Source organism: Coregonus lavaretus, assembly GCF_964263955.1.
Source record: "Coregonus lavaretus genome assembly, chromosome: 4".
Lineage (NCBI taxonomy): Eukaryota > Metazoa > Chordata > Actinopteri > Salmoniformes > Salmonidae > Coregonus > Coregonus lavaretus.
Genome location: NC_139991.1, coordinates 57,920,901 through 57,945,554, shown reverse-complemented (window position 1 = coordinate 57,945,554; position 24,654 = coordinate 57,920,901). Strand labels below are relative to the sequence as shown.

Below are 24,654 nucleotides of genomic sequence, written 5' to 3'. Positions count from 1 at the left end.
GTGGAGAACATTTCACAGCACAATGTTTACACAAGGCTTTCCTTTTAAGAATAAGGGATTCCAACACAACCACTAGATTTGACTGATGCTTTTCAAGGTTTGAAACCACACACTGTCTCGATGCACAAGGTTTTGTCATCAGGCATAACATATTATTGTGTCTCTCTGTCCTGCCAGATCTGCCAGAACCAGAAGGCTTGAAGTTCAAATCAGTGAGGGAGACATCAGTAGAGGTGCTGTGGGATCAGCTGGACATTCCCTTTGATGCCTGGGAGCTCTACATCCGCAACATGGTCAGTCTGTCCATATCTCTTTGCAATCTATCCATCTCTCTGCAAGCGATCTCTGCTGGGTCTTGCCTAGAATTCCACTAAACAGCAGGGACAAGATGACAGATTTACACAAGCTGGCTTTGCTCTTGAAATGCTTGGCTATTTATCATGTCCAGTGAAGTAGCAGTAACTATCACGGTTGGGGTTGTTCATTTTTCAATTCAGACAACTCAAAATAACAATGTTAAAAATGAAACATACACAATAAACCACAAATTGCTTTTACACTACCGAAGTGTGCTGTACTTTACACTGAAGAATGACGTTGATGTGAACTGGTACGTGGAAAATAACTGTGCATTGCCTCAGATCACAAATCTAAGGGCTTATTGTTACTTGCACACTTTCTGCTCAGCTGCTAATGGCAAAGGTCTGGGCAGCCATAACCCATGAAACTCTTCTTAATGTCCCCAAGTTCATTTTCACAAAGGGCTGTATCCTCGTTTAAACATTCCTCAAGGAGGTCTCTGGCAGCCAGGACATGCTCAGCAGTGTTTATTGCTTATCCCATTCTCCTCAGCACTTGGACTTTTATTGCCCCATACATAACATTTAAGGACCTGTGATCCATGATCAGCACTTCATCCCTATCACTATGGGCCAAATGAGCTTTGTTTGCAGCATTCTTATGAGGCAATCAAAGACCTGCTAAAATAACCATGGAAAAATGAAATATTGTAACAATTGTTATTGTTTAACTCAACATTAACTGTGTGAAATATTTATTTTGTTGATTGACACATTGATGTGGCTTACCTCAGTTAGCCTGTTGGATATGTAAGTAGGCTATGTCTTATGTATGAATCCAGAAATTGTATATTAAAAACAGTATGTATTTGTCCTTTCAGAAAGAGGAGAGTGGGAAAACCCTGACCACCCTTCCATCCTCCCAGACCTTGTATGAGCAGTCAGGGCTAGGTCCTGGTCAGGAGTACGAGGTCTCAGTGGGCATCATCAAGAACAATACTAGGGGACCACAGTCTACTAAAATCATCACTACCAGTAAGCTTACACCACATTTTAATTGAATTTAAGCTTTCTGCCCATATAAAGACATGTCCCGGAAAGTTGGCATTGTTTACAACTAGTCTAGTCACATATTGCATATTGAGCAGCTACCATCCCGGTATAGGGACACCGATCCCGTAGAGGTCAACAGTATTTTTTGCAAAAGTGAACAATGCTGAATTTCAGCCCAGCCTGCATATTACAATAGACTTTTTTTATCTTTCAAGGAGCCCTGCCATAAGCTCTTAACAAGGGTTTACCTTAGCTTTTACTGCCCACTGTTACTCCATACATTAAGGTCAAATGGGTTTCTAGTGTGAACCATGCTACCTCCTCGTCCATGGAAAAGCCATTTAATTTACAATTCCTCGTTGATGGAGCCTATAAATATCTTCTACTTCTGACTCATGCGTAATTTATTTATACAGGCTTAAGTTCAGCACAGCTTTCAGGAATGAGGAATGATAGAAGTAGGTGATTTATACAGTGTGAACCTATGGCCTATATCACCCAGTGAAGTCACCACAGCATGGAATTGAGAAACTTCTCCTGTGTAAATAAACACAGGAACTTACCAAAGGTCATGTCAGAACACAGATCAGTGACATCACATACCAAACAGTTAATGACATTGGTTATGCCATAATTATAGCAATGTTGTGCAGGTCTTAAAATGTAGTTAAAATAAAACCAATACTCCTTGTGTCCTTGTGTCTCTAGCCCAAAGGGAGCACTTAAAACATTTATGTGATCATTGTCCATAACAAACAGCACATACTTTCACCCTTTTTATTTAATCCTTATTTTACCAGGTAAATTGACTGAGAACACATTCTTATTTACAGCAATGACCTAGGGAATAGTTACAGGGGAGAGGATGGGGGATGAATGAGCCAGCAATAGTCATCCTTAACATATTGTATTCCTTGTGTCCCTTTCTCCCAGGGATTGATGGGCCCAGGCAGGTAGAGGTGCGTGATGTGACAGACAGCTCAGGCTTGGTCACCTGGTTCCATCCCGTGGCTCAGGTGGACGGTGTCACCGTGTCCTACGGCCCCTACTCCGACCCCACAGAGAGGACCAGCGTGGACCTGTCCACCACAGACAAACAGTACAGCATTGACAGCCTCAGCCCAGACACTGAGTACCAGGTGTCCCTGGTCTCCAGGAGGGGAGACAGCACCAGCGATCCAGTCACTGAGATATTCACCACAGGTAGGGGCTTTATTTTATCCACTTTTGATAAGTGCAAACTGTGTTTGAGTACACTACATTTTTACAGTCCCAATTCAATTCCATGTCCAGTCCCTTTTTTAAAGTGTACCTGATAACATCATGCGCGCTTGGATTTATCAAGAGTCGACTGTCAACAGTCTTCTTGCATTGTTACAGACCTGGACGCCCCCAAGGACCTGCAGCCCCTGGGCCAGACAGACGACAGCGTCACACTGGAGTGGAGAAACAGCCAGGCAGACGTTGACAGCTACAGGGTGAAGTACAGCCCTATCTCTGGGGGTTCCCATGGCGAAGAGGTGTTCCCCCGTGGGTCAGGAGAAAACACTCAGGCCACTATCACTGGTGAGGGTCAACCATGACCAAATCCTAACATGCAATTATGTCAGTAGAAGGTATAAGGGCTTTTCCCAAGTTAGGATTCGCTATGACAAACACAACTTTGTTACCCTTGATGTCAATCAAATCAGGTACTCAAATCCATCTCTGTTCTGCTCGATTGCAGGACTGAAGCTAATCAGGTAATCAGGTACTCAAATTAATCTCTGTTCTTCTCCATTACAGGTTTGAAGCCGGGTACAGAGTACGGAATTGGTGTGACCGCCATGAAGAACGAGAGGGAGAGCCTGCCTGCCACTACAAACGCAGCAACCAGTGAGAGCATACGTTGACACATTTTCATTGGATAGCCACTGTTCAACAGGAGTCCAAATATCCACCACCATAACTGACCACAAACACTCTGCAGTTGTAGATATAACATTAGGCAACAATATGAGGCAAACATAGGTGATTTATGAGGTTCTGATGTTTCTAAGTGGTTTGGGAAACAAACTTGCAAAAATAACATTTAAACCTCAGGACTATCCTACAACAAAATGAAATATGAAAGCACTATACTATCCATTGTTGAAACAGAAAAATAATGTTTATACTTTCACTACCCTATGAATTTTACCAAAGGCTTGATCATCGCTGATTGAAAACCTTACCACTTTCCTCCACAGACCTTGATATGCCCAAGGACTTGGAAGTGAGCGAGTCCACAGAGACCAGCATGACCCTGGTGTGGAAGAGACCACGAGCCAAGAACACCATCTACAGGCTGGTGTACATCTCCAGGGATGGCCGGAGGGAGGAGGTGGAGGTCCCTGGAACAGCCACCACCTACAACCTCAACAACCTGACCCCCGACATGATGTACACCATCACCCTGGTTGCTGAGAGGGGCTCAAAGAAGAGCACACCTGCCACCCTGTCCACATCTACAGGTGAGGGTTGAAACAGGATCTTCACAATTGACTCCACCCTCATATTGCAAGGCACAAACATGTATGGGTGAGCCGTTAAGAAAGTAGTTTCAGTTCTGCTCTCTGCAAATAGCCATTTTCCAGTATACAATAATATTTTGCCAATTTGAAGTCATAGATTTGGTTTCAGGTCTGGGTAAAAAACATAGTCTCTGGTGGGAAACTTTCAGCAAGTGCTAAACGTATGGATCCTATTGCACTGCTAACAGTTTTGAATTGCATTTTATAATCCTAAAAGATAAAGACATCTGCAACAGCTTTACCAACCTAAACATATTTTCACAACACAAATTTCCTCAGATACATACCAATATTTGACAGAAGAATGTGGAATTACTAAGGGCAAGGATCCGGTAGTTGTAGGCTACAACTTACTTTAATAGTGGGACAAAAATAGACAACACTGAGGTCAACAGTAACAGTGCAGAAAGACACACAATCTCTAAATGTCTCCCTTATCTGAATTTGTGCCTTTGTGTTTCTCTTGTAGCCTCTTTCACGTTTTACATAGCCAACCCGGTCCCTGAGCTTACCACTCCCATAGGCTCGGAAGACAATATCATTAGCTTTGTGTCATTAGACCCCTCCGACCCAGACCTACAGATCTCAGGGGTGGGGCTTGAGCTCGAGGATGAGCTGGGAGAGCTGACTGTCTCAGTTGTAACGTCCGAAGGATTTGAACTTTCGTGGGAACCAAAGGCACATGTTGCCTATGATAGTTATATTTTAGAATGTAGAGACACTCTGGGATTATGGGATGTAAAAGAGGTCCATCTCCGTGGAGATGCCAAAGGTTCTAGAATTCAAGGCCTGAGGGAATCCACAGAATATCGAGTAAAGCTTTACGGAGTAAGCAATAGCCAAAGATCCTCCCCGCTTGAAGCAGTCACCGTTACAGGTATATGCTTTACTTTTGGGCTGTATGCCTTCAGTACAATAGATATCCCTTTGTTGTTGAACGTTGCTCATTTTAAGCCTACCTGGATAACAAAGTCAGGATTTGAACAAAAGAGTTGCGAAATTCAAAACCAAGCCTTTCATGTTCTGCATGAAGGTATTGCAATTTTAAACTGCAGTGGATCAGTACGCATGGCATGATATTAAGGGTTTGAGATAATACCATCTTTACAAAATGACCATTTGGCTTCATTCCATCCAGTCACTTCTTGCATGCTGAGGACGGCAATCCTAAAACGGAAAGTGTTGCTTTCAAACTATGAAGAGGAATCCATGCCTTCTCTATTCCAGAGAAATTCAGATGAAGGACAATACTAAAATTGGTTATAGCAAATATAGCAATGGATACTGTGACTGTAAATGCTGTCATTTGCAGGGCATAATTTGCAACTTTATGTCAGCAACAATGCTATCTATGGGTTGTTTAAAAACACCTTGTGGAACCCCCCCCCCCCCCCAAAGAGGTTTGTTATCAGAAAAGTTGATACCTTCTAGCTGAAGAGATAAAGCATTAAGAAAATCTGTGTATTCCTCGGAATGGCTACTTCAGAGAGGTCACCATGTCTCCACTGTTTCCCTCCAGATCAGCATGACATCCAGAAAAGTCAATTAGACTACATTTGCACACCAATTTCCTCCTTCATTAGAGTTTTTAAAAGCAACCATTTTTTTCTCTGTATGTCTGTGCCAACAAACTCATCCACTTCACTGTCATTCCTTGCGATCCCATCCACATTGCATTTTCATCCTCAAATGTTTACAGTATTGCTTGCAAAGGACAATGTTAAAAGAACATATGCATCTTGAAATAACAAGACTTGAATCAAACTCTAAGGTGTTCGACCAGGGTTCTGTTCCAATATCCACACTTGCATGGTACACTAGAGGTAACCTAATATGGATATTGGAACATAGAGAAAGTTGTTGGATAACTTTGGCAGTGCATGGCTTCTTCATCCATTTGAAGTGTACTGGGTACTGTCACTACGGTGGACTATTCGGAACCTTCAAAAATTAATGGCCCTCGTTCAGGGGCCATTAATGCATGAGCTGCTCAGTGTAAATGTACGTCTCCGATGCATGTGGAAGTTTATGGTCCCTGACAACAAGAGAACCTGCACAGCACCATAGAGAGAAAATGTTGATGAATGATGAATGCAGAATTATCCCTTCCAAACCTCAATGGGAGAAAATGAGACAAAAGACAATGTACCTTTTGTTGCTGTAATCAATCATTATGCTTTTGTGGGTATTTATGATTAATATTTTACTCCACCAGTTATTTCTTCTAACCAGATCTTCTTCCCACAGGTTAACCACTCTTTTTGTTTTTATTCTGCCCCTTTAGAGGTTACAGGTTACACATTTAATCCTTTTGAATGTACTTTAATTTAGCACCCAAGTCTACCTCTACTGACGTAGTCGCACTGAGTGTCAAAAGCGCTCAGACAACACAGTCTCCTGACACAGGAGCTGTTCATCCAACAGTCCTTCCCCTGGCTCCTCTGATCACAGAGGGGCTTACGTCTACATCTCTGTACACCACGGGGGACCTCCCCTCTGGGGCTGAACCTGAACCAGAGGGATCCAGCCTGGAGACGCTAGGGGACCTCAATGTCACAGACGTGAGCCCCACTAGCGTGAGGCTAGCCTGGTCAGCCCCAGATGAAGCCTTTGATAGCTTTTTGGTGGAGGTGAATGCTCTGTCAGGGATGGCACAAGCTCATGTGACCATGGTACCAGGAAGTGCCAGGAAGACCCATATAGAAGGCTTGTCCCCTGGGACACGTTATGAGGTTTCGTTGTATGGGAAGGTGGAGGGGGAGCAGTCTCTGCCTCTTCATGCTTTTGCCAATACAGGTACATGGAGCAGTGTTTATTTGCCATAGACATCCATAACCATCAGTCATCTTTCTCTCTATCCCTCCCTCCATCCTATCCTTATTAATTTCATACATCCTCTGATTCTTCCATCTGTTTTTGTATTCATGTGTTCTGTGTCATCATAACTGACTAAGAAAGTGCTGCTGAAACACATCACTGTTTAATCCCTGCAATACATTGTATAGTTGATGTGAAATATATGCAATATATATGGCAGGGTTCCCTAACTTTCAGCCCTCGGTTGATTTTATTTGCCCCAAAGTTTTTTTGTTGTTGTATTTTAATTTTTTATTGTTGGACATAAAAGACTAAAAACTCCAGCAAGTCAGCTCCAAGTGATTTCAATTTTGGAAATCTATTCTATTCTAAGTATTTGCATGCATAATAGAGAGATACAGTATATGTGATCAAATATAAATGCAAGCAAGGTTTGAAATGATTGTTTTAGTCAAATAGTATATCTGTTTGGGCTTCTTGCAGTCAATTTGTGGTATACAAATGATTTGTAATTATGTTCTGGCCCCCTGACCATCCGCTCAAGAAAAAAATTGGCCTATGGCTGAATCTAGTTGATGATCCCTGATTATGGGATATAAAATATAATATGATGTGAAATATCGATTTATGATATATTTCATATACTGTATATTTTATTGACTGTACTATGATCTGTTTGTCTGCTAGAGGAGCTGAGGCCTGTGGTGGCCAACCTCACAGTCTCTGACGTGACATGGGACAGCTTCAATGTGTACTGGACTCCCGAGGACGGGGAGTTTGAGAGCTTTGTCATTGAGGTGACAAACTTAGAGGGAGGTCCAGAGAGTGAGAACCTCACCCTGTCGGCTGATGCCTTCAACCTGGGCATTTCTGGCCTGAGTCCTAACACTTTGTATAGGATTGGCCTGTACGGGCTCCGCCAGGGCTCCTTCCAGGAGCCGGTGTATACTGAAGTCACTACAGGTACCTGCGAATGGAGGTGTCCCCCAAGGTTCTGTCCTTATCCCTCTCTCTTTCTTACTTGTTATTTTTTTCTGCCTTTTGAGCAATTTCTCTCTATTTCGGTTAGGATCTGTGGTGAACAGCACACACACACACACACACTTGCCTGTTTCCATTCACATTCAAGTATCCACAGCACTGCACGTAGCAAGCAAGCAAGATCACTGACGTAACCCTTCAATTGAGCCTTTTATGACCAATGACAATGTTTCATTCTAACAACACCATGCCATATGTCATTCTTACCCTCCAGCCACTCTGTCAGTCTTTCACTACAGGGCAGGGTGCTGGGCATCACCCACACAAACCTTTACCCTATAACTGAAACAAGCAAGCTGCCCGCAAATGACCAACCTCACCCTGTCTCGCCCCCTCCTCACATTCAATCCCATGACCTGAGTGCATGAAGCCCTCCCCTCCTCCCATTACATGCATCGTGGTGAGTTTTGATGTGCTGCAATGATTGAAAAAGAAAACCAACCAACACCTCCTCCCTCCCATCCACATTAAACAGTGTCCATTCGTCATCATTCCATCAACCCCCCCCTTAACCTATAGCTTGTTTGCCTGTTGGAGTCATGCTTTAACTGAGTGGCCAGAACGGCTGAGTGACATTAGATGTCTATGAATTGGTTTCAGTACGAGAGAGACTGGAAATGTAGGCCTAATAGTATACAATGAACAGTGGCGGCTGCTGAGGGGAGAACAGCTGGCTGGAACGGAGCAAATGGAATGGCATCAAACACCTGGAAACCATTTGTTTGATGTATTTTATACCATTCCACTGATTCTGCTCCAGTCATTACCACGAGCCCGTTTCTCCCCAATTAAGGTGCCACCAACCTCCTGTGACAATGAATACTATGTACTGTATGTGTGGGGTAAGAACATCAACTCCTCTTTTAGATATGATATTTGTGAAACATTGTTTATTCCAACTACAGTGCAACAAAAATAGCAAATTATTGTCCTACTCTTAACTTGTTTGTGAATGTCTCCCCTGCACATAAGAGTTTTCTCTTTCCCTTGTCAACAAACTCTTCCAAAGGCATGGAATGTGTTCTAACATCATCACCCATCCATGTTATTAACATCATAAGTGAATGACTCTCCTGCTTGGGTTTGGCAATATAGTATCTCACCAACAACATGTCCACTGTCTTCTAGCCCAGGGTTCTCCAACTCCCGTCCTGGAGAGCTACTGAGTATCCATGCTTTTGTTCCAGCCCAGCACTAACTACAGGTGAATAGTTTATTATTTGAAACAAGTGAGTTAGTGCTGGGCTGGAACAAAACCTTACATTACACTCCCAGTAGCTCTCCAGCACCGGAGTTGGAGACCCCTGCCTTAAGTTTTGACACTAAATTCAACCGTACACTTTCGTCAAAAAGCATACTTGTCAAGTCTAGCAAATCTGAAGCAACCTTTTATTGTCATGGATACCCTGTCCTGTTGAGTTTCTTTCTCTCTCCGGCACTTTGGCTCTGTGTCACTCTCCCTGTTTGTGTCTATGTCAGTGTCTTACTCTGTCTTGTCTGTGCACTGAACAAAAAATGCACATCTATTTTTAGAATAAGAGCTAGTCCTGACATGGCTTAAGTTGGAATAATGATGACATCACTTACACTTTATATGGCACAAATGCTATTATTATTCATGTGACACAATATGATCAGTTCTGATGTGTTACACTGCAATATATTTTCACCTTTCTTTAGTCTTCACCACACCTCCAAAGCTTGCCATTGTATTGTCAGAATGAAAACGTGCATGTCATTCATTTTTCATTATATTCAAAGACTATCGAGAATGGCAGGTGTGAGGTGAGTGCCATGTGAAATTGAACTTATTATTCTCCTATATCTTTGATAAACAAAACAAAATCATCTATTATCTATTATCACCCCCTTAGATAGCTAATATATGTAGCAGCCAAAATAGTGATTTCATAGACAATAGGCATATTGCATTTCACATTTTAGCTCCAATCCAATAACTGTTTCTTCCTTTAGTGAGCGAGCCAGTGGTTGGCAATCTGTATGTATCTAATTTAACGTCCGAGAGTTTCTCCATCTCCTGGAATGGCACTGAGGGAGAGTTTGACGGTTATGTCCTGGAGATTATTGATTCAGATTGGCTGAAGGAGCCAAAGGAATATAAAATATCCCAGAATGCAATGTCTCATGACATCACAGGGCTAAAGCCCAGCACTGACTATATAGCCTACCTCACTGGGATTGCCAAGGGATCGCGAACCCATGCTGTCAGTATTATTGCATCAACAGGTATTTCTATTTTATTTATTTCTAAAGCCAGAGTGAGCACATTATTACTTTGCTCCATATTGACGTTTACAATGCTTTTTTGATAATTTTTCTTGAGCACACTTAATTATTATATAAAATAATATTTTTTGGTGACTACCCATTGACTTCATTATAATCTGGATCACTTGAAGTGTTTGACACTGGATTCAATGGAAAATTGAGGGGAAAAAAAGGATAGTAACAGTGTGCCACCCTTAAAAAAATGAATGAATGCTGATTTTTCTCTCCTCTGTAGCTGCAGAGCCTGACTTGTCCAGGCTAGTTGTTTCTAACGTTACCTCAGACAGACTTTCACTGTCGTGGAGGACGGGGGAGAAGGCTTTTGATAACTTTATAGTAGAAGTCAGAGAGTCTGCTTTGCCCTCGCAGGCCATGGGCCGCACCCTGCCTGGAGTGGCACGCGACACAGTTATGACTGGCCTCAAGGGGAGTACAACCTACGACATCAAACTGTACGCCAGCTCCGCTGGACAGAATACGCAGCCCCTATTCGCTGTAGTCACCACAGGTATTGCATCGCATGTATTTTTTTTCTCCATATGTTTCATTATAACATATTACAATTCTGAATTCAAAAGCTATTACTCTTAACTAGCTCATGAGCAGTCAAACCCAGACTATGAAAATAATCATAACTTTATAGTTGCAACCATAGTTTTTATATCATACTCCTCATCTCCCCTAATTCAAAATCACTATTCTCTTTTGTCCAGAGGCTGTCCCACAGTTGGGCACAATAGCTGTGTCCGATTCTAGCCCCGATAACTTCACCCTGTCCTGGGGCACAGTGGCTGGTCACTTTGACGGCTTTGTTATCCGGGTCAGTGACCCTGAACAGTTGTTTGATACACTGGAGTTCACGCCATCTGGCGAGGTCCGTAACATTACCGTCACTGGCCTAGTGGACGCCACTGACTATGACATTGAGCTGTACGGTATTTCTCATGGCCGCCGCACCCCTTCCCTTTTAGCCCATGCCGTCACAGGTACTATGTCATTTACTCATATCTTAACACATATTTTAAAACACTGACAGGGCAGAAATGTGTGTCCCATTAGCTAAATAATTGCACATGACCTCTCCAGGGACCAACCCAGGTTTAAGCGGGACTAATTTGCAGGTTTTCAATAGTGTACAAGTGAAAATTACAAAGAGGTGTTTTGGACACAATATTCTTGGATGAGAATCTTCACTTTAGTGTTTCAACACCCCCTTGTATCTACATGATATGTCCACAGTTTTTTATTAGGAGTTTGTCACCCATTTATGAACATGATATCAATCTATTTAGGCAATGTGCATGACTAGATTATCCTAATTGAATTGGGGTTCTACTGTGCCGAAGACTACAAGTACTTTTGCAATCATTGCACACATCAACTACCATATGTATTCTCACCACGTCTTATCCCTCCTCACCCCAAAAAACTCCCGCTCCCTTCAGCATCATTACCCAAAGTGGAAAACTTGACCATTTCGGAGATCACCCCATTCGGCTTCCGCGTGTCCTGGGAGGCGCATCATCCTCAACAACAGGAAGGGGCTCCCTCTACTGGTGGCTTTGGCCACTTTCACATAGTGGTGTCAGACTCAGGCTGGCTACTGGAGCCTCAGGAGTTCACTGTCCCTGGCAACCAGAGCTTCCTGGACATCTGGGGCCTGATCACTGGCATAGGCTATGAGGTCAGGCTGACTGGGATATCCAGTACTGGGCTGGTCTCCCGCCCACTGACCACAGTGGCTGTGACAGGTACCACCCACAGAGGCGTCATCGCCGTTGAAAATGAGGGGGCATGAGCCCCCTACCAATTTGATCAATTTGTAGGATAAAAGGTATACAAGATATAGATGATCTTTCTCTCAATTCATTCAAATACATTGAATTCGGTCATCAGTGCCCCCTCAAAAAATAAGGTGCATGATACCTCTGGCCACACTGCAGGTCGAAATCCTAAGATGCACACAAGTAACTTGGAGTTAGGATTTGGCCCTGTACAAAGAGGCTTCTCCATCACGGTGAGGTGTCAGTTGGGAAAGCTTGTGGGATTGGTCACTATTCAGTCGAAGTGAAAACACAGGTATACTTTACTTACTCAATGGGGTGATGGATTCCCAACTTGTACTTATACTGTATCACAAAAACTAGTAGACCTTTCCACTGTAATCTTCTGAGAAAGGATGAGATATTAATGCCATCAATGCCTTGCTTTGGTGGGGAAGCCTCAACACACAACCCAACTACCTCCTCCAACATCTCCCTTCCTTTTCTAGAGCGATCTGATTACTCTTTTTTTTTTTTTTTTTTACTCTTAATCTGTTCTTCATCCTCTTCCTGTTTGAAGCATCATGGAGGTCTTGCCTGTGTTTTCGGTTTGAAGCTTAATTGTTACAGCGAAGAAGTGGTGCTCTGCTTTTTCCGCTCTTCAAAATATGAAAATATGTTTTCATATTTTAAACTGTGTTTTCCCCTCAGATTTCTCGTAATGTGACACTGTGAACGTTACGGTGTAAAGGATGCCATTTTCAGTGGACACATTTCACTGTCACACCACTAAGAATTGTTTGAGGTAGGCTAATCAAGCCTTATCTAAGTTTCACCTGTAAATATTAGACTGATAAGGCATTAAGTTGTTTCGAGTTGAAAATGTCTGAGGATGATTATGGACCATTGATTGGATAATAGGCCTAGCCTATAAGTAGGAAAACACAGACAAATCAACATGGCATTTTCAGCATGACATGTCAGTTGACCTAACCACTCATTTTTTTCTTTACCTTTGAATGCACTGAATGCAGGGCTGGCATTGAGGACGCATGCAGGTGTGGATGGATTGTTATGGCCAAAATCCTTGGCTTGTTGCAACAATCATGGAGAATAGTGATTGCGGATGTCGATTTTGCTAATTGACGTCAATAAATGTCTCCACAACCATGAACGTGTCTATTTCACAATAAAATAACGAAGGAATGCAAAGCACCTTGACGATTTGAAAGCATGTCAGAGTGGTGGTAGCAAGTTCATGAGAATTTAACCAAAAACTAGGAGGCCTACTCTCTCACCTTTTCCATCTGGTCGCCGTCGTCAATTTAGTTTTCTAGTAATTGGGTGAATGTTTCTCAACAAATACGTCGAATTGAATTCCCTTTCCAACCAGAGGCTGAGCCAGAAGTGGAGCACATGTTCGTCTCGGACATCACTTCAGACAGTTTTCGCCTGGCCTGGACCGCGGATGAAGACATGTTTGATAGATTTGTGATCAAAATTAGGGACTCCACAAAGTTTGCGCATCCACAAGAAGTCAACGTCCTCGGTGACGAGCGAACCAAGGTTTTAACGGGACTCACCGGCGGCACCGAGTACGAAATCGAGCTGTACGGTGTCACTTTGGAACAGCGCTCCCAACCAATTACCGGTGTTGCTCGAACAGGTATTTTAATAGAGCGACTATTTTCTGACAGTCTGAACTATCAGTGAATGCCGAAGCACAATGTGGTCTGCATCTCACATCTCTCGTCTGGTTACTCTGGAAACAGGTGTCTTGATTACAAGATGCAATACTGATCTTTGTTTTGACTGGGTTTTGTAATAATACCTTTTGTTTTCACTGGTTTTCTTTTCCAAGGTGTATGCCTTCAGGGAAATATCTAAATTGCCACTGATCATTATTTGATGTGCTAATAGTCCTGTGAGCATCAAGGGACCTAACAATTGGTTTTGCATGTCTCTTTTTCACCATGAAACATGGAGACATGTTTTTGCATTAGATTGTGCTGCTTCTTATGCCTGGCTTTAAATGCAGCTCAAAGTCCATGTGTTTTGATGCCCATTTATAGTCTCATTTTCATAGCCTATACATTTTACTGACCACTAAATTGATTAGAGTTAAAGACGCAAACATTTTTGCTTTTTGTAGCATGTTTGGCAAAAGTTTCATGGGTTACTATTCATGCATTGAAATGTGCTCCCTAAAGAGCCCCCTTTTTAGCCTATAGGGATGTGTGATATGCACATCTGTTGATCTGTGGATTGCAGCAGGTTGCAGCACGTATCAATCTACTCTGGCTGAGGTGATTGTGGTGGGCCTTTGCCTGTTTTCAGCAGCAGATGGAATTTTGTGTGTCTTTGTGTGCATTTCTGATTTGTCAGTGTGTATATTGACACACCATAGGGCAATAGGCCTATTCCGTTTAATAAACTGACCTCAGTAGAATCGATTCCTGATCAAAAAACAAACTCAAACAGATCAATCTAACTTTTCTCATTTTTGTGCTTGCCTTTTTAACCCTGACCTCATCGCTGTGCCAGGCCTGGGCGCTCCAAGGGGCATCCGCTTCTCTGAAGTTACTGAGTCCTCGGCCATAGTCCACTGGATCATGCCTCGTGCCAGAGTGGATAGCTACCGCATCATCTATGTGCCTCTCCAAGGAGGTGAGTGAATAGCCTCTTATATCTTATAGTGGCAGTAAAGTCTACCTATTATAATAAGGATATTGGATTGCATTTATATAGTATTTTAGGCCTCAAAACGGCTTCATGTAAATAGGGGGAGGAATTTTCTCTCCATTTTTTTTTCAAATTGGACAAAGCACTCTCTCTAGTGGAATATAGAGTAATCACAAGGTTTCTTCACACAATCATTTACACTAGTGTAAAACTGTGAATATCTCCAGCTGCTACTGTTAAATCCTTAAAGTGGATTTAACAGTACAATTTAACATAAAGGAAATCAGTTCCTTAAAGTGGATTTAACTGTACAATTTAACATAAATGAAATCAGTTCCTTCAAGTGGATTTAACAGTACAATTTAACATAAATGAACATTTATTTACTTTTGAATAGAAGAATGTAAAGTAGCATATATGCAATATTTCCTCTCATCAACAGGTAGCCCAATGACAGTGCTAGCAGATGGGACTGAGACCCAGGCCTTGCTGCCTAACATGTTGCCAGGAGTGACCTACCAGGTGACCATCTTCGCTGTGAAGGGCCTGGAGGATAGTGACCCGGGGACAGAGAACATCACCACAGGTGTCTGACTACTCTTTAGCATACATTTACACAATTTACCTTTTACTAAATACATGAAATGATATAATACATTTACATTCAAGTCACAGTGCTATGAGGAGGATAGGCAGAATTCTCTGTCATGCATAGACATTATGAGCATTTCATAAATCATTAGCTTAGTACATTCATACTCAACAGCACATATGGTACTCCTCTACTCTGTCCCACCCCAGTCAATTATTCCTGGAAAAAGTATGACATCATTGTATGGGGTTGTTTGCAGGTCATAATACTGTCAGTACCGGTGTTTGTTTGCTGAAGCTGTTGTGGCTGCAGGCCTGTGTCTGTAACAAAGCTGTGTATTTTCCTCCTCCTTAGCTCTGGACAGGCCTCAGGGTCTTTCTGCTGTCAACGTCACAGACACGACCGCCCTGCTGCTATGGAAACCAGCTCTGGCCACCGTCGATGGCTACGTCATCACCTACAGTGCAGATTCAGGTGTGTGTGTTTCACAAGAGGCCCAAGGCACAGATTGCCAGGAGCTGACATGTATTTGTGTACATGATGTATATTTATCAATGGTATCCCTCATCACTAGCCAAATAGACACAGCACAATAGGACTGTTGGTGGTGGTAACCTGGTGGTAATATTGCTCTCTTTCCTCTGATGTCTGCAGTGTCCCCTGTGATGGAGCATGTTTCTGGAAACACGGTGGAGTTTGAGATGGGCTCCCTGGTTCCTGCCACCCACTACACAGTTGGGGTGTACGCCATGACGGATGCACATAAGAGTGGCACCACCACCACTGAATTCACCACGGGTAGCTCTCCAATTAGAGGCTATATATATTTTTTACTTTTTTTTTTTGGGGGGGGGGGGTCATTTAGCAGACGCTCTTATCTAGAGCGACTTACAGTTAGTAAGTGCATACTTTTTTTCATACTGGCCCCCTGTGGGAAACGAACCCACAACCCTGGTGTTGCAAGCGCCATGCTATACCAACTGAGCTACACGGGGCAGTGTAGGATATATATATGAGCACTGAGTCTGATGTAGTATTTTATTGTTCATAAATTCAATGAAGTGCAGTATTGTATTGTCCATGTATTCGATATTAACACATCTGTGATATCATTATGTAGCACATGTTTAACATAGTGTTGTATGTGATCCTTCCACCTCCATGTTTGTGTCTGTAGATGTGGATTCTCCTCGTGACCTGGCGGCCAGTAACATCCAGACAGACAGTGCCACTCTCACTTGGAAGCCTCCGCGTGCCGCCATCACTGGATACATCCTCACCTTCACCTCATCCGACGGCACGGTCCGGGTACGGGTTTATTAGTCCGCATACTGGCCCCCACAATCGCTCACCAATGGCTATTTTACAGCTACAGTGAGGGAAAAAAGTATTTGATCCCCTGCTGATTTTGTACGTTTGCCCACTGACAAAGACATGATCAGTCTATAATTTTAATGGTAGGTTTATTTGAAAAGTGAGAGACAGAATAACAACAAAAAAATCCAGAAAAACGTGTCAAAAATGTTATAAATTTATTTGCATTTTAATGAGGGAAATAAGTATTTGACCCCTCTGCAAAACATGACTTAGGACTTGGTGGCAAAACCCTTGTTGGCAATCACAGAGGTCAGACGTTTCTTGTAGTTGGCCACCAGGTTTGCACACATCTCAGGAGGGATTTTGTCCCACTCCTCTTTGCAGATCTTCTCCAAGTCATTAAGGTTTCGAGCCTGACGTTTGGCAACTCGAACCTTCAGCTCCCTCCACAGATTTTCTATGGGATTAAGGTCTGGAGACTGGCTAGACCACTCCAGAACCTTAATGTGCTTCTTCTTGAGCCACTCCTTTGTTGCCTTGGCCGTGTGTTTTGGGTCATTGTCATGCTGGAATACCCATCCACGACCCATTTTCAATGCCCTGGCTGAGGGAAGGAGGTTCTCACCCAAGATTTGACGGTACATGGCCCCGTCCATCGTCCCTTTGATGCGGTGAAGTTGTCCTGTCCCCTTAGCAGAAAAACACCCCCAAAGCATAATGTTTCCACCTCCATGTTTGACGGTGGGGATGGTGTTCTTGGGGTCATAGGCAGCATTCCTCCTCCTCCAAACACGGCGAGTTGAGTGGATGCCAAAGAGCTCGATTTTGGTCTCATCTGACCACAACACTTTAACCCAGTTCTCCTCTGAATCATTCAGATGTTCATTGGCAAAATTCAGATGGGCCTGTATATGTGCTTTCTTGAGCAGGGGGATCTTGCGGGCGCTGCAGGATTTCAGTCCTTCACGGCGTAGTATGTTACCAATTGTTTTCTTGGTGACTATGGTCCCAGCTGCCTTGAGATCATTGACAAGATCCTCCCGTGTAGTTCTGGGCTGATTCCTCACCGTTCTCATGATCATTGCAACTCCACGAGGTGAGATCTTGCATGGAGCCCCAGGCCAAGGGAGATTGACAGTTATTTTGTGTTTCTTCCATTTGCGAATAATCGCACCAACTGTTGTCACCTTCTCACCAAGCTGCTTGGCGATGGTCTTGTACCCCATTCCAGCCTTGTGTAGGTCTACAATCTTGTCCCTGACATCTTTGGAGAGCTCTTTGGTCTTGGCCATGGTGGAGAGTTTGGAATCTGATTGATTGATTGCTTCTGTGGACAGGTGTCTTTTATACAGGTAACAAACTGAGATTAGGAGCACTCCCTTTAAGAGTGTGCTCCTAATCTCAGCTCGTTACCTGTATAAAAGACACCTGGGAGCCAGAAATCTTTCTGATTGAGAGGGGGTCAAATACTTATTTCCCTCATTAAAATGCAAATCAATTTATAACATTTTTGACATGCTTTTTTCTGGATTTCTTTGTTGTTATTCTGTCTCTCACTGTTCAAATAAACCTACCATAAAAATTATAGACTGGTCATTTCTTTGTCAGTGGGCAAATGTACAAAATCAGCAGGGGATCAAATACTTTTTTCCCTCACTGTGCATTTTCCAAAGTGCTTTGCATTATGAATAAAGATTGATTTGATTTGATACAGGAAGTTGTCCTGAATCCTACAGCCACATCGTACAGCATGAGTGAGCTGGTTGGCTCTTCAGAATACAGTGTCAGGCTACAGGCCATCGCTGGAGCCCAGCGGAGCCGTCACGTCACCACCGTCTTCACCACCAGTAAGTAGACTGCTACACACACCACCTCCTTACCATCACAGCTTTAAAATGGGCAGATCTCAAGTGATGCCCTATTTCCTATGTAGTGCACTGTTTTTGACGTGTGTGTGTGTGTGTGTGTGTGTAGTTGGAGTTTTGTACAGATACCCTAAGGACTGCTCGCAGGCTATGCTGAATGGAGACACGATCTCTGGCACCTACAACATCTACCTGGGAGGGGACGAGAGCCAGCCCATCCAGGTCTACTGTGACATGACCACCGACGGAGGCGGATGGATGGTGAAGAACAAACACACACACACACACACACACACAGGTCTAAACACCAGGTTTGATTGGATTGACCTTTAGATGTTTGTGATAACACTGAAGCTAAACCAAAGACATCAGGGCTTGTATATGACAGGTTCTGTCAACTCTCTTTACAGGTGTTCCTGAGGCGTCAGAATGGAAAGCTGGAGTTCTTCAGGAACTGGAGGAACTACACCGTTGGCTTTGGGGACATGAATGATGAATTCTGGTTTGGTGAGTCCATATCTCTCCACCCCTCCTTTATTTGTATTTAATTTTCTCTCTTTATTCAGTATTTGTGGCCCATGCAGGAGTCAAACCACAATCCTGGGGTTGCATCACCATGCTCTAACCAATTGAGCCATAGGAAACAAGGAATGGCACTGTGATTTCATTTCCTGTTGTTTCAGGTCTGGCCAACCTCCATAAGATGACGGCAGCAGGCCAGTACGAGCTGCGTGTGGACCTGAGGGACAACGGGGAGTCGGCCTACGCTCAGTATGACAATTTCACCATTGCAGAGCAACGCAGCCGCTACAAGATGTACTTAGGAGGGTTCAGCGGCACAGCAGGTAAGGACAATTATGATAATAGATGTGTTTACTAGTGCTCCTGCATAGAAAATATAATCAAATCTAACTTCATTAAAATTCCATTGAAATATACCAATACACTTTACAGTAAAAGAAAGTCACAATAAAAGACAAACAATATAACTATGATTGAACTATCCATATTTCTTCACACCAGTCAATGTGCTTCTTTTGTTTCCTAGGTGACTCTCTGACCTATCACCATGGCCGGCCATTCTCCACGTACGACAATGACAATGACATTGCAGTAACCAACTGTGCCCTGTCCTATAAGGGTGCCTTCTGGTACAAGAACTGCCATCGTGTCAACCTCATGGGAAAATATGGTGACAATAGTCACAGCAAGGTACGGAAAGTGTGACCTACAAAGTATTGACTTCCTTTCTGCTATCAGTGTGTGTGTGTGTGTGTGTGTGTGTGTGTGTGTGTGTGTGTGTGTGTGTGTGTGTGTGTGTGTGTGTGTGTGTGTGTGTGTGTGTGTGTGTGCATATATTATATTCTGGTCAGAGTATGAAACAAGATTATTTCATTTATTACATATAATTTTGAAATACTGCTGTGTGTAAAATATATACATGTAAAAAAAAGTATACTTTTTTTCAGGGTATCAACTGGTTCCATTGGAAGGGACACGAACATTCAATCCAGTTCGTCGAGATGAAGATTAGACCCGTCAACTTCAGAAACTTTGAAAGCAGACGGAAAAGATCATAGACTTAATACCTGTACATGGTTTTATTGTTAAGAAATTTGGTGGAGGGTTTGGAATGGTCTGAATAAGCACTTTTGTGTGTTTGGTTTGTTTTATTGTTTGTGCTCATTGGAAAATGTTCAAGCCAAATATGGCTCCTTATATTATGTCCAAAGATATTTGAATATGCCAATTAAGAATAATGCAGTTTGATTATGAAATGTGAAACAATGAAAGGAGATTTCAGTTACGGTTATTTTTATGGTAAGGGTAAAAAGAGTCCTACTGTAAGTTTCACTCTTGCTCTTATGTCCTATTCTCCCACACTGTCACATTCTCTTTCTGGCTGTTGATAAAAAAAACTGTATGAGCAGTTAGAACCCATTGTACATTACTGTAGACGACACCATTGAACTTTTCAGCTAGGCATATGGAAATAATAACGTGGCTTGATGCCACATCCCTCAGTCTCCCAAGACATTGAGGGACGGGGAAATAAAGGTATCGAGGTTAAAGGAAAACTCCACTCAAAAACTATATTTTCGTCCACTGTTGATACAGTCCTACAATGTTTTGCATGTCAGCAGATACGTTTTCAAGTCATTGGACTTACAGGAAGCAAAGTGTCACTTGCCACATCATCATGATGATGCAAAATGCCTCGTATGATGCAAAATGCATCGTATGAAGCAAAACGCATCATTATGTGACAAGTGACACTTTGCTTCTTGTAAGTCCAATGTCTTGAAAACTTGACTGCTGCTATGCAAAACATTTTGGGAATGTATCAAAGGGGGACAAATGAAAAAAATACTAAAAGATAGTTTAGGGCAGGACTGACTAAATTGGGTATCATTTGTTTAATGTTGAGTGATTGATATTTAAAATGACATTTTCTATTATTTCCAACCCATTGGAATTCATTAACAGTATGTCCACATATACAACAAAGCAGGAAAACTATTCTTGAGAAGATCATGGTAGTGATTTTAACCACTGACATCATTGAATACCGGTTTAAATTATGCTTGACATTTGTTTTCAACTGAATGAAAAATAGATGTCTATATGAAACCCTCAATACAATAAAATATACTTTGTTAAAAGGCGTCAGCACTTTTCTTGCTGCCTATGTCAAACATACCAGTTTCCCTTTACTTAAAAGTTTCTCTTCAACAGCAGATGGCAGTGTTGAGTGTTCATGTGTTCATGCCTTCATCATGAGAAAAGTACTCATCAGTATGCATCACACAGATTGAGAGCATATTAACTAATAGGACTAAAATTTAAATAGCAAATGTATTCAACAAACAATAACACACATCAACTTACTAGACTACTTCTGTAAAAGTGGCTCTTTAATGTTGTCTTTTTGTAATCTAGGGTAAACAAGAAAAAAAGAAGCTGAAATCAAAAGATGCCGTGGTGTCACATACCTACAGAGTGAATGACAAAAATGTAAATGTAAATGATACCTCTGAATTCTCAGAAATAAAATATTGATATTGTGGCAAGGGGGACATGTCCTTTTCTCCTTCTTAGTCTGATAGCAGTGAGGAATGTGGAGCAGCAGATAGATAGCTAGGGGAGTCAGTCGGTGTCAAGGTTCAGACTAAGCAGCCTGGTCTGGGATCATGTGGTTCTACAGGTCAAGTCAGAAGAATCACTCATGTATCCCTATCTCCTCATGTTAAAGGCCCATGCCTTAATTTGAAAAACCACAAAACGGCAGCCCCGTCACTTTCATGTCGACCCATACAGAATAGAAAAAACACATCTGACGTAGGTATCAACTTATGACAGTAATGTAGGTGAAGAAAAAAATGGTGTGGAATAGTTGCGAAGACTGTAAGGCTGTGTTTACTGAAATGTCCCTGGTTGATATTGCGAGCATGCATCATATACCATGAAGCACACAAACTAACAACCAGCGCACAGGCAAATCTTCCCTAGATCTTCGGTAATGTGATGATTGGATGATAATATTGCTACACAGTAATACAGAACAATAATATTTCATAACTAGGGCTGGATGAAATCAGTTTTTTGATCAAGTTGGTTTGTCTGCCTTTTTAATCCATTACATTAAATGTACTGTATTGCAGTATTTTGATTGATGATTTCAAATCCTACTTGAGGGGTTTAAGGAAATTCTTATTTAATCTGTCTGTATTCATAACATATGAACTTGGGTTGCAGGAGATTTCCACTGGGACCTCTCATAGAGACTTTACATGATTGCATGTACTGAATACATTATTGTCAATTTAATGTATTGGGCAATGCATAGTGACCTCTCACCCCATCAGCAAATACACAACATTAGAATAGAACAGAAATATTAATACACAACATAATGAACAGATATGTACAGTTAGTCACATAAATCATACTTTGTCACACACAGAATTAAATAGAACATCTCTATGGTTGCAGTTAAATAGGGTCACAAGTTCAGTAGACAAAATACTGGCATGTTAGTTGACAAATTAATGGACATTTAATGGATAATGTACTGAATGTCAGTTACGCTACAGTTGGATTTGAGCCTTCCTCACATCCTATTTTTGGTTCAGATTCTGGGAACTGGTGGATGCCGTTCATGCCTCGGGAGGTCAGTTCTTTGCCAAGGACATTTCAATTCTCTCACACTTGACAAGTTCCAACGGCTTCCTTTATATCTGTGTTGAAATCTGACTGAGAGCAGCTGGGTTCATGTCGACAAGGGTTGAGTATATCATAATAATTTGGGGGGTGCTTATATATGTCCTGTTACACACAAGTGTGTAATGGAAATGTGTTTTTTTGAATATCCCTCCACCTGAGACACCTGCGGGGAGTGGGGTCATGGCCAGGGATGCCATTGTACTGCAAACGGCACAGCAACAGATATTTTCATCTTGTCGGCTCCAGTATTCAAATGAGCAACCTTTCGGTTACTGGCACAACGCTCTAACCTCGAGGCTACCTGAACTACAGCTCCTGTCTTGTGCCTTCTGGACAATCAATGTCAAGTCAGCCATTCTGTGAATCTGATAGTAGTCTATTACATTGGATAATTATATGGCATTAAGAATGGCTACGTTTCAAATGACACCCTATCCCCCATATAGTGCACTACTTATAATAGGGCTCTGGTCAGGTTTCAGTCAAGTTTCAGACCAGGTCATAGCACCATCTAGCTACTTCTTTGGTTTAAATGATGTTCTTAATTGTTTGGATAAGAAGAAACCAGTGGAGGCTGCTGAGGGGAGGACGGTTCATAATAATGGCTGGAATGGAGTCAATGGAATCGTATGAAACACATCAAAGTTCAAGCGGTTTCCATGTGGTTGATACTATACAATCGACTCCATTCCAGCCGTCCTCCCCTCAGCAGCCTCCACTGGACGAAAGACTGTGGCTCACTCATTACTTATTCAGAGGCTTTCATCAATTGGCCTGGACCAGGCCGCGTGTAGCTGGTTTGAAAATTATTTGAAAGACAGAACGCAGTGTGTATTTACTGATGGTGTTAAATCAGGTTTTCTGGGCATAACAATGGGTATCCCACAGGGATCCATTCTTGGTCTGGCTCTTTTCACTATTTACAATAAGAATATTGTTATACCTGTAAAAAGTTGTAACTTTCACCTGTATGTACATGACACAGTGATGTATGCTATTGCCCACACAGCTGACCACGCTCTGTCAGAGCTTCAATCTGCCTTTATTGCCCTGCAGATAAAACCAAGTATACACTGAGTGTACAAAACATTAGGAACACCTTCCTAATATTGAGTTGCACCCCCTTTTGCCCTCAGAACAGCCTCAATTCGTTGGGGCATCGACTCTACAAGGTGTTGAAAGCGTTCCACAAGGATGTTGGCCCATGTTGACTCCAATGCTTCCCACAGTTGTGTGAAGTTGGCTGGATGTCCTTTGGGTGGTGGACCATTCTTGATACACACGGGAAACTGTTGAGCATGAAATACCCAGCAGCGTTGCAGTTCTTGACACACTCAAACCAATGCGCCTGGCACCTACTACCATACCCCATTCAAAGGCACATAAATATTAACATTTCAATTAACAGGTGTGCCTTCTTAAAAGTTAATTTGTGGAATTTCTTTCATTCTTAATGCGTTTGAGCCAATCAGTTGTGTTGTGACAAGGTAGGGGGGGTATACAGAAGATAGCCTTATTTGGTATTAGACCAAGTCCATATTATGGCAAGAACAGCTCAAATAAGCAAAGAGAAACGACAGTCTATCATTACTGTAAGACATGAAGGTCAGGCAATACGGAACATTTCAAGAACTTTGAAAGTTTTTCAAGTGCAGTCACAAAAACCATCAAACACTATGATGAAACTGGCTCTCATGAGGACCGCCGCAGGATTGGAAGACCCAGAGTTACCTCTGCTGCAGAGGATAACTTCATTAGAGTTACCAGCCTCAGAAATTGCAGCCCAAATAAATGTTTCACAGAGTTCAAGTAACAGACACATCTCAACATCAACTGTTCAGAGGGGACTGTGTGAATCAGGCCTTCATGGTCGAATTGCTGCAAAGAAACCACTACTAAAGGACACCAATAAGAAGAAGAGACCTGCTTGGGCTAAGAAACACGAGCAATGGACATTAGACCAGTGGAAATTTGTCCAAATTGGAGATTTATGGTTCCAACCGCTGTGTCTTTGTGAGACACGGTGTGGGTGAACGGATGATCTCTGCATGTGTATTTCCCACCGTAGAGCATGGAGGAGGAGGTGTTATGGTGTGGGGGTGCTTTGCTGGTGACACTGTCTGTGATTTATTTAGAATTCTAGGCACACTTAGCCAGCAT

General features: G+C 42.4%; 1 protein-coding gene across 1 annotated transcript in view; it reads left to right on the top strand.

Moving 5' to 3' along the window:
• Positions 1 to 20,924, top strand: part of LOC311128241 (tenascin-like) — a 44,637-nt gene extending 23,713 nt beyond the window's left edge. The window contains exons 5-29 of the mRNA XM_084160279.1: positions 178 to 293; positions 1,181 to 1,334; positions 2,286 to 2,555; positions 2,733 to 2,918; positions 3,138 to 3,227; positions 3,581 to 3,844; positions 4,374 to 4,781; positions 6,236 to 6,700; positions 7,409 to 7,684; positions 9,737 to 10,009; positions 10,287 to 10,559; positions 10,765 to 11,037; positions 11,497 to 11,802; positions 13,208 to 13,480; positions 14,359 to 14,485; positions 14,943 to 15,082; positions 15,443 to 15,562; positions 15,743 to 15,886; positions 16,266 to 16,396; positions 18,120 to 18,252; positions 18,380 to 18,531; positions 18,681 to 18,777; positions 18,954 to 19,115; positions 19,319 to 19,482; positions 19,740 to 20,924. Of these exons, the coding sequence (XP_084016405.1) occupies positions 178 to 293; positions 1,181 to 1,334; positions 2,286 to 2,555; positions 2,733 to 2,918; positions 3,138 to 3,227; positions 3,581 to 3,844; positions 4,374 to 4,781; positions 6,236 to 6,700; positions 7,409 to 7,684; positions 9,737 to 10,009; positions 10,287 to 10,559; positions 10,765 to 11,037; positions 11,497 to 11,802; positions 13,208 to 13,480; positions 14,359 to 14,485; positions 14,943 to 15,082; positions 15,443 to 15,562; positions 15,743 to 15,886; positions 16,266 to 16,396; positions 18,120 to 18,252; positions 18,380 to 18,531; positions 18,681 to 18,777; positions 18,954 to 19,115; positions 19,319 to 19,482; positions 19,740 to 19,850 (5,108 nt within the window). The 3' untranslated portion in view covers positions 19,851 to 20,924. The remainder of the gene's footprint in view (positions 1 to 177; positions 294 to 1,180; positions 1,335 to 2,285; positions 2,556 to 2,732; positions 2,919 to 3,137; positions 3,228 to 3,580; positions 3,845 to 4,373; positions 4,782 to 6,235; positions 6,701 to 7,408; positions 7,685 to 9,736; positions 10,010 to 10,286; positions 10,560 to 10,764; positions 11,038 to 11,496; positions 11,803 to 13,207; positions 13,481 to 14,358; positions 14,486 to 14,942; positions 15,083 to 15,442; positions 15,563 to 15,742; positions 15,887 to 16,265; positions 16,397 to 18,119; positions 18,253 to 18,379; positions 18,532 to 18,680; positions 18,778 to 18,953; positions 19,116 to 19,318; positions 19,483 to 19,739) is intronic.
• Positions 20,925 to 24,654: the final 3,730 nt, after the last annotated feature.